Source organism: Myotis brandtii, unplaced genomic scaffold, assembly GCF_000412655.1.
Source record: "Myotis brandtii unplaced genomic scaffold, ASM41265v1 scaffold125, whole genome shotgun sequence".
Lineage (NCBI taxonomy): Eukaryota > Metazoa > Chordata > Mammalia > Chiroptera > Vespertilionidae > Myotis > Myotis brandtii.
This window is the reverse complement of record NW_005354385.1, coordinates 2,890,626-2,906,140: the sequence shown is the minus strand read 5'-3', so window position 1 is coordinate 2,906,140 and position 15,515 is coordinate 2,890,626. Positions and strand designations below refer to the sequence as shown.

Genomic DNA, 15,515 nt, shown 5'->3' with positions numbered 1-15,515 from the left:
CGCGGTGGGGGGGGCCCCCCCCCCCCCCGCCGAGTCCAAAATTTTTTGTGCCCGGAGCCTCTAGTTTTTAGATAAAAGTTTAATTTTCAAGAAGCTTCATAGTGATACTCTTATATCCATACAGAAGAAAATGAGATTTAGGAAATCAGTGCATTAGGTCTATCCCATCATAAACTGTGCATCTTGAAACTAAATGGCAGTACAACAGGAAAGTTGAATATCAGTAATTTGTACATCAATGTCAAGCCTAAAAGTATAACTTGAGTGGCTGATTGAATTTGTTCTGAACTTCACCTTGGAAGTTTGTCTCTATAGGCATGGAGAAAGTTCAGAAATAGAGCTAAACACTTATAAAAATGTATAACTAAATACAAATTTTAACTATAGCCCATTTCATTAGAAAATGGGCTAAATATATATTTTTTACCAGAAAAATTAAGCAGATACTACAAAGTTCCCATATTATTCTCCCCTACTCCTACCCCATACACACAATTTCCCCTACTGTTAACACCTTGACTTAGCATGGTACATTATAATCAGTGAATTGATATTGATACATTATCATTAAAGTCCATAGTTTACATTAAGGTTCACTCTTTGTGTTGTACAATGTAATGGGTTTTAACAAATACATAATGTAATATATCCACCATTTAAGTGTCATACAAAATAACTTCACCATTCTAAAAAATCCCCTGTATTTATTATCTCACCCCCAACCCCTCTCAATGACTGATGTTTCACTGTTTCCATACTTTTGCCTTTTTCAGAATGTCATATAGTTGGGATCATACAATATAGAACCTTTTCATATTGTCTTCTTGCACCTAACAATAAGCATTTAAGGTTCCTCCATGATATTTTATGGCTTGGCAGGTCATTTCTTTTAATTGCTGAATAATATTCCATTGCATAAATGTACCACTGTTGATTTACCTATTGAAGGACATCTTGTTTGGTTCTGATTTTTAGCAATTTGAATAAAGTTATTCTAAACACTTGTGTACAAGATTTTATGTGAATGTAAGTCTGCAACTTAATTGGGTAAATACTTAGGAGCACCAATTGTTGCATCATATGGTAATACTATGTTTAGCTTTGTGAGAAGTTGACAAACTGTCTTCCAAAATAGTTATACCATTTTGCTTCTTACTAGCATTGAATGAGAGTTTCTTCTGCTATGTGTCTTCACAAGCATTTAGTATTGTCAGTTTTTAAAATTTTAGCCATTCCAGTAGATACACAGTGCTATCTCATTGCTTTTCTTGTTATAGTTCTTTATTGGTGTATGATATTGAGCATCTTTTAATGTGCTTATCTTTTTTTTAAAATATATTTTATTGATTTTTTACAGAGAGGAAGGGAGAGGGATAGAGAGTTAGAAACATCAATGGGAGAGAAACATCGATCAGCTGCCTCCTGCACACCTCCTACAGGGGATGTGCCCGCAACCAAGATACATGCCCTTGACCGGAATCGAACCTGGGACCCTTCAGTCCGAAGGCCGACGCTCTATCCACTGAGCCAAACCAGTTAGGGCAATGTGCTTATCTTTTATCTGTATATCTTTGGTGAGATACTTTATGATCATTTTAAATTGGGTTCTTATTGATGTTTTAAGAGTCATTTGTGTATTTTGGATATATCAGATATATGTTTTGCAAATATTTTCTCCCAATCTGTCCTTTGCCCTTTGAATTCTATTAACAATGATTTTGGAAGGGAAGTTTTTAATTTAAAAGAAGTCCAACTTGTCAGCTATTTGTTTCATGGATTGTGATTTTGGTGTTGCATCTAAAACTCCATCACCAAAACTCAGGCTCTCTAGGTTCTCTCCTATTTTATTTTCTAGAAGTTTTATAGTTCTTTGCATTTACATTTACATCTGTGATTCATTACAAGTTAATGTTTGTGAAAAGTGTAAAGTCAGTGTCTAGATTCATTTTTTTTTGCATATGAATATCCAATTCTAACACCATTTATTGAAAAGACTATCTTTTCTTTATTGAATTACCTTTATCTCTTTATGAAAGATCAGTTGACCGTATTTGTATGTGTCTCTTTCTGACCTCTCTATTTTGTTTCCATTATCTGTTTGTTCTTGCACTGGCATCACGCTGTCTTGATTACTGTAGCTTTATAGTTAGCCTTGAAGTTCCATAGTGTCAGTCTTTCAATTTTTTGCTTCTTCAATATTGTTTTGGCTATCCTGGGTACTTTGCATTTCCATATTAACTTCAGAATCAATTAACTACAAAATACTGGGAACTTTTGTGTTCAATTGTGGGATTTTGTGTTGAATCTGTATATCACATTGAGATGCTTTGGTTTAACTATATTGAATCTTCACATTCATGAACATGGAATATTTTTTTCCATTTATTTATTTATGTATGTATGTATGTATGTATGTCTTTCACCAGAATTTGTGGTTTTCCTCATGCAGAACTTATACATATTTTGTTAGATTTATATCTAAGCATTTAAATGTTTTAGTGTTCGTGTGAATAGTATTATGTTTTTAATTTCATGTTCCAAGGGTTCATTGCTGATATGTGGTGAAACAAATGCCATGTGTGTATTACTTGTATCTTCCAACCTTGCTATAATTGATTATCAATTCCAGGAATTTATCAATTCTTTGGGATTTTCTACATACACAGTCATGTCATCTGCAAACAAAAAAGTTTTATTTCTTGTCTATTTCTATCCATGCCTTTTATATCCTTTTTTTGTCTCATTGCATTAGTTATTCACAGGCTCTGTTTAAGTATTGATCATAAAATTAACTGATATTATACAAACTTTCTTAATATGAATTCGGTCTTCACTAAATAATAATTTAATTTTTGATATTTCTTCTGTTTCATTCTTTTTGTCCTTTCTTAGAATTATTCAGTTATTAAACTTTTGTCTAGCTCCTTGTCCTGAAACTTCTGAGTCTGCTGTTTTGTGTTTGTCTGGGTCTGTCTTAAATAGCTTGAAACATTTTTTTTCTATATACGTTTTCAGTACTAATTAATCTTTATCGTCAACCTGCCTTTCCTTTTCTTTCATGTTACATCTTTTTTTTTTTTAATGAATTCCTATGTCAACTTTTTCTGCTTACTCAGGTTTAAAGAAGGACATGGCCATTACAGCATAGTATTTATCAGTTAATAAAATGGATAGACTATTCTTGGCATAATGACAGTTTATCCAGTTGTTGTTATTTCTTAAACTAGAGCCCTCTTCTGGTACTCTGAAGTCATTTATTTAATGTGACTTCACTGGAATATGGAAGAATCCCTTACTTGGTATTGTATTTTGGTATAATTTAATTTATGCTTGCTGCACTCCAATATTGAGAGGTCAAAGAGCTGAGGATCATTGTTTATCTGTGTCACTTTTGTAATTTGCTTTGCTTGGGACTATCCTAAGATATAAAATAGGTTATTCTTAGACAAGAACTCTCATTAATTTAATTATGTAAATTAAAATTTAAAAATAAGATTCCAGCATATTTAATAACATTATGCTTTGCCTGTCTGAAATATAAAAATTCGAAATCTGCATTTGATTAAGGGGTTAGAGAGTGGTGGTTAAGGGGGCCTAATAAATGGTGAAGGAAGATAATTTGACTCTGGGTGGTGGGAAAAATAATATACAGTTGATTGATAAATATCATAGATAATGTGGCTTGTTGTACTTTAAACATTTCGTTCCAAATGACAGATTGGACCCTGGAAAATACTCTTTTTTATAAAAATAAATTACTGTAAACAGAAACTTAATAGATGGTTAAATAGGATGTTTCTTCTGATTGATGTTTCTTCTACTTGCATATTGCTGAATGTTGTGTTTATTAAAGTATTTAGAAATAGTAATTTTAGTAAGCATAAAAATCCCTAGATGCTGGCAGATCTAAGCAAACTCTCCTAGTAGATTTGTAAAATTAGTTTTCAGGTACAAAAAATGTGGAAACAGGGTAGCCATATTGGTTATGCTGGTTGGTGTAACATTAATAACCAACTAGCTTTTTAGTATATTATATAGTTTAAAATATTTGAAAAGGTGACATTATATCCATGAGAAAACTGACTGAAATTATACAATTGGTTATCTAGCTAATTACATACTAAATTTTAGCAGTATTCAGATTGGAACAAAAATTATATGAAGACATACTTGCTAATACATTTAAATTATTGTTTTAGAACACACACACACCCCATTAAAAAGGCTGTGAGTTGATCTAGGCAAATCATGACAGCTTAATGCCTAAAGTAAAATCTGGAAAGAGTGCCCTATAAACCTGTTATAACTCTCTCTATGCATATGTAGAATGAAGGTACTATTATTAACCTTATTTCATTTGGTCAAGAAATTGAAATGCTTTTAAACAATTCAGCAGACATAAAATAATTTAAATCATAAAATCAGAGCTTGAGATATATAAATGTTATATAAATAAAATTTCAAAAGGTGGGGGCAAGAACATAGCAGATTACTAAAAAATATGGCGAAGTCATATTTTGAGAGCCCAAGTTTATGTCCTCTGGGGACAAACTCTTGTAGTATGGAAAGACTTGACCCAAAGGCAGAGAAGCACCACCTCTTCTTCTGACAGTTCTTCATAAAGAATTTCACATCTCAACCAGGCCTTAATGCATATAACAATTGATATTTCCATATTGTCCCTTGTAAAGAGGACCTGGACTGCCTATGTTCTGAGGTAGAATTCCATCTGCTTTAAAAACAGTACAGATAAATAAGGAATAGCTGTTATGTTTGATATCCTGTTGTGCAACCTAGTAATTTAAAATGAGGGTATTTGTTTCTTCCTATTGCACAAAGATGCTATAGTGACAGATAGAGGATAGGCTATTGTAAAAACAAATAGTATTTTGTTTTTCAAAATAGTTTACCAGTCATCCCAGTGACTTTTTTGAATAATTCCTTTTGTTCTCACTAAATTTTGATGCCATCTTAATTAATTTTTTTCTATATGCTGTGAGTGGTAAGATGTCACAATTTAAAAAGTATAATAAAATGTAAGTATGTGGATTAGAAACCTGTAATTATAAAAATGTGCAGCTTTATAACTGAACAGTTTAAGGTAGTATAATAATTTCTGTGCATATTTTAGTAGTAATCTATATATGTAAAAGCCTAAGCAACCAGCCGACCAGCCAGTAGCTATGATGTGCTCTGACCACCAGAGGGCAGACGTTCAACGCAGGAGTGGAAACCACAGGCATGGAAACATGGAACAGACTGATGAATCTCAGAGGGAAGGGGGGAGTCAGGGAAGAGATTAACCAAAGATCTTATATGCATACTAGAGGCCCGGTGCATGGATTCATGTACCTGTTGGGTCCCTCAGCCTGGCCTGCGGGGATCGGGCTAAAACCAGCTCTCCGACATTCCCCGAGGGGCCCTGGATTGTGAGAGGGCGCAGACCAGGCTGAGGGACCCCACTGGTGCATGAATCCAAGTACTGGGCCTCTAGTTATTATAAGTATATTAGTAGTAGGAATAATTTTTTCATTGTAAGCACTAAGTTTCTGTAATAAGGACTTTCTCTGTATACCTAGCAACTAACAGAGGGAACTAAAGAATCTGCAATTGTATTTGTTAATTTAAAGTGGCAATCTGTTTATATCATTTCCACTATTCATAGTTTAAAAAATAAGGGCTTATTAACTTTTAGCTATCATTAACTATTTTGTAAACTTTTTAATATATTTTAGCTAATAAACCATGCTTTGAAAGAATTAATGGAGGTAGAAGACGTGAGTGAAAATGTATTACAAGTTCACCTAAATGGTAAGTGTGTCATTATTTTGCCACTGGAACTAATATAAATCATGTGCGCTTTTTATATTATGAAACTAAATCCACTTGTATGTTTTAAATTTGGATTCATAATTATATTTTTAAAACTAGATTTATGTCTAATAACTCTTAGCACACCATAAACAATATTTTTAGAAACTAAAACAATAAATAAAGGATGCACATAAAGACTTTCGGTTTTGTTGTGTGTTTTTCTAATAACCCTAACTCCAGAGAAGATTGTTCTTTGATTCTACTAGATGTCTTCATTACTCAGTTGTAAAATGAAATATAAACTCAGTCTGTGACTTTTTTCTTTCTAGTTAAATTTAAAAATCATTAAAAATTATTTGATTGGAAAATAACCTCAAATACATATTTCATTTTAATTAAATGCTTTTAAATGGGCTTTGTTTTAGGACTGCTGCAGATCAATGATAAAATAGCTCTAAAGGAAATCACAAGGCAGTTAAATCTGGAAAACGTAGTTGGAGATAAAGTTTTTGTACGTATAACTTCTATTCTTTTATTAAATAGTCATCAAAATAAAGTCTGTATTGTTATAGCTTTATATTTTTGTAATAAAAATATATTAAGTACTAGGGTGCATTTATTTATCAAAACCAGGTTTACGTAGATACTGAGTTTGTTTCTTTATTTGTAAGATAAATATTCTGATTTTCTGTCTTTGGAGATAAATTAATGTTTTTAAAAATACTATACTCTAGCAGTCTATTTCTAGTCGTCTGAGACTTGGGTATCATGGGAGTGGTGGAAAATGTGCTGAATTTTACACTACAGAAAAGGTGGATTTTAGTCTTGCTTTACAGCCTGGTGAGAATGATTAATGAATCCCCCTGAATTTCAGGTCCTCCTCAGTTAAATAGGCATTATCTTAAATTACTGCACTAATTTATTTGGCAGACAAAAGAAAGCATTAAACATAATTTATGTTTTAAGAAAAGATACTTGATGGTAATACACTATACATATGCCAGTTATCTCGTACTATTAAAATGTTTTCAGATACTTGCCCATATCTCATTATTGTAATAGCTTGGAATCTAAGACAATGAATGTCATAACTTAAAAGAAACTGATTAGAAATGTTTTGAAACTTGAAAATTTTTTTGCCTATCACTTGATTTATAGGGCTCAAGGGAAGAATGATTAACTTAATTTTCAACTTCTTTAATTTTCATGATGAAATGACTTATCCTCATACTACCTATGCATTTGAAGTGGGTTATATACGTTCCAAGTTCATTTTCTGGTCTCTGGTAATCATGCAGTGCTGTCACTCTCCTATGCAGCTTCACAGCCATGGTTGTGAAAGCCTCCTAGCATGTAGTGATTCATTCTTTTGTAATTATCTCTAAAATCTTGAGCCCAATCACATGTTACCCTTTCACTGTCTGCAGGTCTCTGAAGTGGAAGTTCAGAATGCCCCTTCTATTAATGTTCTATCTTCTGTTAGAATTTAATGTTGAAAATAGTCTGCTACTTGGTCAAGGAGAATTACTGTTATAGAGGCCCTGTTTTGCTTTTAGTTTCCTGTTGATGTAAGATTGGTGTTTCCAACTTGCATATTGGATTCATACGAAATAATAAAAAGGCATCGTTGTTTATCATCCTAGTCATCACTTTTGGTACCATAATTGTCACATAGAGATATTATTAATTTAACTTCTACATTGTATTCATTAGTCAGTCATCTGAGGCTCAGAGAGCATAAAAAGCTTGCCTAAAGTCATAAAATAACAAAGGCTGGGCATTAAGAACCTGAGTCACTTATCTCAATCCAGAGCTTTTCTGTTCTGATATCCTTACAGCAAATTTGTATATTCTTATACGTATATATATACATGTATATTTATATAAGTACATATATGTACATATGTATTGTATAGATATATATTTAATGTATGTATAATATGTACATATGTATTTGTACAGGTATATATCTAATGTCATGTACAACATTCTTTTAAAAAATATCTGGAAGAGAAGCAACCTTTGAGTAACATTGACCACTGATTTCCTAACAAATTGTCTCTGAGCCTTTGTTTATGTTATGGTAACTACCTCTAGTCCTGCTTACCTTGGAATAGTGTTGACGTGGCAGTTTGCAATCATTACAAAATATATGGAAATTCTTAAAAACTTACGCTATTTTATATCAGTTCTCTCATTAGGAAACAAATAAATGTGTTTCCTCTCTCTTCTACATCTCAAATTTAAAGTTGGCTATTTCTTTAAATTAAAAAATCTGAAGTATAGTAATGATTTTAATGAAAAAATATTTTAATAGGGCCTTTATCCACAAGCTGTAACATCTGGATAACACATCTGCAACTCTAAATTTTTATCTGGAATATTTAAGTTGTATGTAAAAATGTTTTGGTTGTGGTTCAGTTAGCCAAATTTGATATGATAGTACATATTGTGTAATATGCTCTTGAATAGAGATTCACTATTATAGTATCTAATATTTGAGGCAAATTTCTTCTCCCTTTTACTTTTGGATCTCATTTAAATTCATTTTTTAGTGGTAGAAATTAATTTGTGACTTTCAAGAGCCTGATGTTTTTGACGATACAAAGTGCAATGGATTTCTAATTCTCTGACTATATTTGTAATATAGCAACTCTTAATAGCCCCAACCTGGTGGGTCTGTTGGTTGGCACGTCATCCCGTAAGCCAAAAAGTTTGTGGGGCGAGTACAAGAGACAAGTGATCAATGTTTCTCACATCACTGTGTCTCTCTCACATCACTGTTTCTATCTAAAAATCTAAAATCAATGTACATATCCTCAGATGAGGATAAAAAAAAAAACTCCCTTTAAATAACATTAACAGTTTTATGTATTTTATCAAGAAAATATAAAATTTTGAACACTATGTAGTAATGTCACTTTCAGAGCTATGCCATCTCTGCTTTTATATTTAAGTTTTAGATTGTAAGCATAGATATATTCAACTGAGAATCTGGCCAATGACTCTAATCCTATATAATAAAGCCTAATATGCTAAATGTCCAGGCGACTGGTCTGCCATTCAACCAATCAAAGCATAATATGCTAATGATATGCTAAGGCTGCTCAACCTCTCGCTATGATGTGCACCGACCATCAGGGGGCAGACAGTTGACTGGTCGGCCAGTTGCTATAACGTGCACTGACCACCAGGGGGCAGACGCTCCAACCAGTAGGTTAGCTTGCTGCTGGGGTCCAGCCTATCAGGACTGAGCAAGAGGGACTGGACATGCCCTGGAGCCCTCCCACGGTTCCTCCTCAGCTGGCCAACCTCCTGCGTCTCTCCCCGGCCCCGATCGATCATGCACCAGTGGGGTTCCACGGCCTGGCCTGCACCCTTTCACAATCCGGGACCCCTCGGGGGATGTGGGAGAGCCAGTTTCAGCCTCATCCCACAAGTCAGGCCAAGGGACCCCACTGGTGCACGAATTTGTGCACCGGGCCTCTAGTTTACTATGAAAAATGAGTATCTATATAATGTCTAAGAATTAGATACAGGGTGTGTCTACATAATGTTTAAGGGCCAGATAACCTTTCTGTTTTTTTATTTAATAAACTTCTAGTCATGGTATTTGTTTGTTTGTTTTTTGTTTTTGTTACTCAGGGAAGCTTTGCCGAAAACCTTTCATTTATTCTGGAAGCTTTAAAGAAAGGTAAATATTAACATATTTAACAGTATCAAACATATTTGTTTAGCTGTAGTTTCCCCTGATTATAAAGATAATAACATGATTTTACAAAAAAAATTAGTAAAGAAATATTAAAAAAGAAAATAATAGTCACTATATTCCCACACTATTATAGTGATTATCCCAATTTAACTTTGGTTTTATGTATTTATTCACCTGCAGTATATCATTGATATAAGTAGTTAAGTAATTTTCATAAGAATACATTTATTTTCCATATTATGTAGTCTACATCTTTTCATTTACAAACAGTATGTTGTGAGCATTTTTCCATGTCAGTAAAAAATGCTGCATTATCATTTTTATGGTTCTTCTATATTTCATTTTATAAATATAAATTAACTGTAATTAAAAATATACATTATAACTTATTAACCACCAGTTATGGGCTTTTATTTTTAATTTTGTAATTATGAAGAAATTCGTAGATAGTCATCCAGATATTTCCTGGGGAAAATTTCAGTGAGTAGAATTCTGGATTAAAAGGTACAACAATTAAACTACCTTAGAAGGCCCATTTTCTAAATATATTTCAAGAATACCTTTTTCTTAACAATTTCAAAAACAAGTATTTATTTTTATATTTGTCTAATAGAAAAATTATTAGTTTAATTTGCTTAATTTTGGTAATGATGATCATCATTTTCTGTTTTTATTGACCATTGACATTTCCTGATTCATGTGTTTCCTGTGGTTCTGACTTATTTTGATGTTTAGCTTGTTTGTTTGTTTGTTTATGGGAATTCTTGCACTTAAACACAACACTTAATGTTTCTCTTCTCTTAAATTTGGTTTGGATTATCTGCTGAACAGAGTTTTAGAATTTTTACATAGTCAAAATTTTTTCTCTCCAGGTTTAAAAATACTCAATTATGTTTTCATCTAATACTTGTAATTAATAATTTGCCTAGAATTTATTTTGGTGAGGTGTAAAGTGGAGCTTTAACCTTGAATAAACCACTTTTCCCCATTAATATGTAATGCTATGTTTTACCAATACTAAATTTCTAATAATGTAGGCCTGTTTCTAGACTTCTGAGCAGTCCCTGTGGTTTTTATGCCATTTAGGTTAGTGTTAAATGTTTTATTACCTGTTGGAGTGAGTGTCCCCTTATCAGATTTTCTTGTTACTTGTTTATGCAAATATAAAGCCCTAAACCTTAAAGTAGTAGTGATTCTTTTGCTAAAGCTGATTCTGTTGTGATGAGAACAATGAGTTCACAGAGTCATGTTGAACTTTTCCCTGTTGAAATATTAAAGTTGTGGTTAGAAGGAATTATAGTGGTTCTGATTGAATTTCACAGTCTAACCATTGTTTATAAAAATTTATTTCTAAGGGAAGATATACTTTGCATTTCTAGCTAAATGAATCTTTTCTGAAATAATAGTTTTGAGCATAATGACTCTTTATATTTAATCTCAAAATGATTTGGTCTGTGTAGGTATTAAAAGTTCTTTGTAAATTTTCTGGTGCTAGAAGGACTCTGTTTACATAATTTTAAAAACAATAGTCTCCATTTATTTAAATCATTTTCATCAATAAACTACTAGTAACTAGACTGAAATACTTAAGGCTATCTTGTCCTATGAGTAATTTTGTTGAATAAAGAAATTTATGTGCATTGTTAAATATCCTACCCGAAGTAGGTTATCAATAATTGTTTGTTGAATTAAGTTTTAAAAAGTGAAATGTAGCCCTGACTGGTTTGGCTCAGTGAATAGCCTGTGGACTGAAACGTCACAGGTTCGATTCTGGTCAGGGGCACGCGCCCAGGTTGCGGGCTCGATCCCCAGTGGTGGGCTTGCAGGAGGCAGCCGATCAGTGTGATTCTCTCATCATTGATGTTTCTCTCTCTCTTTCCCTCTCCCTTCCTCTCTGAAATCTATAAAAATATATTTAAAAAAAATAAAAATAAATAAAAGAAATGTAGTTCTCTCTTTCCCTCTCCCTTCCTCTCTGAAATCTATAAAAATATATTTAAAAAAAATAAAAATAAATAAAAAGTGAAATGTAGTAAATAGTATGGGAATTTAACAAAGGTTAATATAATTGCTGTTAATAAAACTCTTATTTTATCTTAGGTGACCGGACTAGTAGTTGTCCAGTGATCTTCATATTAGATGAATTTGATCTCTTTGCTCATCATAGAAACCAAACACTCCTCTATAATCTTTTTGATATTTCTCAGTCTGCACAGACTCCAATAGCAGTTATTGGTCTTACCTGTAGATTGGTAAGTCTTTTTTTTTTAATTAAAAAATTGTAATGTTTAGAAAGTTAAAGCTTAATTACCAACATAGTCACTTATGTAGGTCATGATATCAGGCATTTTTCAAATGTGTTTCACCGATGCCTGGTGCATTTATCCCATTTTTCAAATCAGATTGAGGAAAATAAGAACACAGTTAATCACTCATACTCATAAATACCTGTCTCTCCAACGGAATCACTAAATGAAAAAAATGAAGTCAGATTATGCTAATAAATACAATATTTCTACATTAGCAAGTAAAGAGAAAGTTAAATAATCTTACCATCACTTGATTAAATTCACCAATAGTGTCTATGTTTAACATTTATGATTCTTCCCATATTTGAAAATGCTTGGAATCAACTCAGAATGATACTATTTTAACTTTGTAAATATACACCGCTGGAAATGAGGTTCATGTACTTGTTCTCTTTTTCAGTACCTCTTTGTCTTTTTTTTTAGAAAAGTGAAACTTTTTACAAAGTCATCTTCCAACAGTCCCCCTAGTGCTGTTTTTTCTGTCCAGTGGCTTTTCCCGCCCTCCTTCCCCAGTGCTCCAGAGCTTATGACGTATGCCTTCATAATAAGCCTCCCTCGTAGAACATCGGGCTGGTTCTCCACATAACTATCCTGCCTTGCTAGAAGCAGCAGTCTGTCATGAGGATTGAGGCATCTTCTTCTTGTTAAAAAAACAAACAAACAAAAAAAACTTCCTTTGGATGGAAGTGGCAGTGGCAAATATTATTGATCCAGTTAAGGACCAAATAAAGCAGGAGTGGGGAATTTCTGGCCTGTGGGCCGTATAAGGACCCTGAAATCATTTAGTCTGGTCCTGCTAAGGCTTTTGAGTTAATTAAATGTTTGACCAAATATAGAAGGCTAATTTTTAAGTTGATAATTTTGTATGGCCCACAAATGATGTTATAAATATCCAAATGGCCTTTGGCAGTAAAAAGGGTCCCCACCCCTGCTCTATATAATTGATTTCTTAACCTAGCTGTTTTATGAAAATCATCTTGGTAGATTAGAAATCCATATTTCTAGGGCTTATCACAGCTTCTTTTAAAAAAAATAAAACTTTTTAATTATAGAAAGTTGGCAATAAACTTGATTTCTAACTTCTTAAGGAAAAATAGCATAAATATAAGTAGTTTCTAAAATATCACCATAGAAAAGCCACAGGACAATAACATATCATTGTCATGCTGTGTTTCTGCCAGTTTCTCTTCCGTAGTTTGTTCCTTCGGCCTAGCATGGCTTCAGCTTAAACTTGTGGATATTTCAGTGAACTGAACATTTCTCCATTAAACATACTGCTTACTTAAGTCATTGTTACATAAAACAATGAAGATGTTTAGATTTTCATGAATGTAATAAGTCTTAGTACAAATTTTCATCTTAATTTTTTATCTGAATTCTTCATAGAATGTACAGAAATCCTTGGAACTTTTAATGTTACTATGACAAATAACTACTCAATAATAGTTACAATTTTTTTTAGCAATTATTATAAGTTTTAGAATGTTGAAGATTAGCTGAGATTAACATGGTAGGTAAAACGCATGACATCATCGGGCCTACAGATTCTTAAAGGGGATTAAAGTAGCATGCATAACAGAATCTTTTAGAGCAGGGGTGGGGAACGTCTGGCCCTTGGGCCATATAAGGCCTGAAAAATTATTTGGTCTAACCCTGCCAAGGCATTAGGGGGTGAGTTAAATGTTTAACCAAATATAGCAGGCTAATTTTTAAGTTGATAATATTGTATGACCAGAGAATGATGTTATAAATATTCAAATGGCCCTGGGCATAAAAAAGGTTCCCCATCCCTGTTTTAGAGGCTTGGTTTATTTCCAAGCCACACTCTCTTCTACTGCCTTTTAACAGTAAAGAGATCAAGGGAATAATTTGAGTATTTAGTGGTTTTCATAAATTTTTTTTATGCTTAATTGAATATTATAAGGTAGGCATTGCTAATTATAGGTAATAGTTTAAATACTTATATTTCTGACATTGACTTTTTTTTAACATGCATCTTACAGGAATTTCTGTTTGTTTTTAAGGATATTTTGGAACTCTTAGAAAAAAGAGTGAAGTCACGATTTTCTCACAGACAGATGCACTTAATGAATTCATTTGGTTTTCCCCAGTATCTTAAAATATTTAAAGAACAATTATCTCTACCTGCAGAATTTCCAGACAAGCTTTTTGCTGAGAAGTGGAATGAGAATGTTCAGGTAACTTGGAGCAAAAGTAATAATATCAAAATGATTTCTGTATCTTGCTATACCATTTGAAAACAAAACTTAGAAATATTTAAAATTTCTGAATTAGTACAAAGCTTCTAATGTACTATTGCATAAAACTGCATGAATACTAATTGTACACTTTTTGTGTGTGCATATTATCTTCTTATAAAAAACTGTTGAAATGTCATAGCTCCTGAATTTTTCTCTCAAAAGAACTTTAATGAGCTTTTTGTTTTATTTATATCTGATTTATATTTTAGGTTATTTTGTTGAAGCATTTCCATCACAAAAATTATTTTTATTTTACTTTTTAAGTTTAGCAATATATTATGTTAGTGATTCATATCTACCTATCCAATGTGGATTTTTTCCCCCTCTAATTCTCATAAAGAACTTTATCTTTTATCTCATCACGTCTATTAAAAGGCAATCCAGGTTATGGCAGTTGTGGTTATATTACATACATTGACGAAATCCATATTGGAGTCCATGGAGCCCTGAGGTTATTAGCTACAGAGGTACCTTCATATGTTGTTTTCAAGATTTACTAAACATGTGAACTCTGTTGATTTACCTACACTTCAAGCTTAACTTCTACAGACCACTGTTATGTCAGCCCAACATATTGGCATCAGTTTGTCTTATGCTGACAAGAAATTTCAGTTGGCAGGGAGAAAGGGAGAGGAAGTTCAATAACATAATTGAAGAACAGTGTTGCTAAATAAAGCCCACATAGTAGAATCTTGCAAAAATATGGGTCCTATGAAAGTGGAAAATAATAACAAAAAAGTCCTTCATTTTGAAAGCATTGGATAAAATTGGTATGTATTATTAAATGCTAATGAGTGAGGATGATTAGATATATGGATAGAGTTACACAATTTATATTCACTGCCTCTAAAAAAGGATTGTTTTATAGTAAAGTAGTATTGATTTTATTCTTAAATAACAATCCTATCTAATAATAGAGAAACATGGTAATTAGCCGTACCTCCACTACCCTCCCCATTGGCTAATCAGGGCGATATGCAAATTACCTGCCAACCAAGATGGCAGCCGGCAGCCAGGCAGCTTGAAGCGAACAGGAGGCTTGCTTGCTTCAGTGACGGAGGAAGCCAACGTTCCCCGCCTGCCTTGCCGGCCTCTGAGCTTGCACTCTAAGAAACAATGTTACAAATATAGAAGCTAAACAAAACCCCAGAAACCTGCTTTCAGCCAGCCCAGCTTCAGCCAGCACGACCGCAACATTGTTTCAGTTATAGAACAAACGCAGATCCCTGCTTTCAGCCAGCCGGGATCTCAGAGCTGGAGTGAGCAGGACCGCAACAGTGTTACAATTATAGAACCCAAACAAACCAGATACCTGCTTTCAGCAGCCGAGGCCTCAGAGCTGGAGCCAAGCCTCAGAGCTAAAGCTGGCCCAGAATAAAAAAAAAGAAAAAAAGGACAGGTTGGGAGCTTCAGTCACCC

At 33.2% G+C, this 15,515-nt stretch overlaps 1 protein-coding gene across 3 annotated transcripts in view; it reads left to right on the top strand.

The window, feature by feature from the left end:
* ORC4 (origin recognition complex, subunit 4) overlaps positions 1–15,515 on the top strand; it is a 67,866-nt gene that overhangs the window by 38,173 nt on the left and 14,178 nt on the right. For all 3 annotated transcript variants that reach the window (XM_005859282.2, XM_014534026.1, XM_014534025.1), the window contains exons 5-9: positions 5,736–5,811; positions 6,240–6,325; positions 9,460–9,508; positions 11,627–11,778; positions 13,860–14,033. In XM_005859282.2, coding sequence (XP_005859344.1) covers positions 5,736–5,811; positions 6,240–6,325; positions 9,460–9,508; positions 11,627–11,778; positions 13,860–14,033 — 537 coding nt within the window. The remainder of the gene's footprint in view (positions 1–5,735; positions 5,812–6,239; positions 6,326–9,459; positions 9,509–11,626; positions 11,779–13,859; positions 14,034–15,515) is intronic.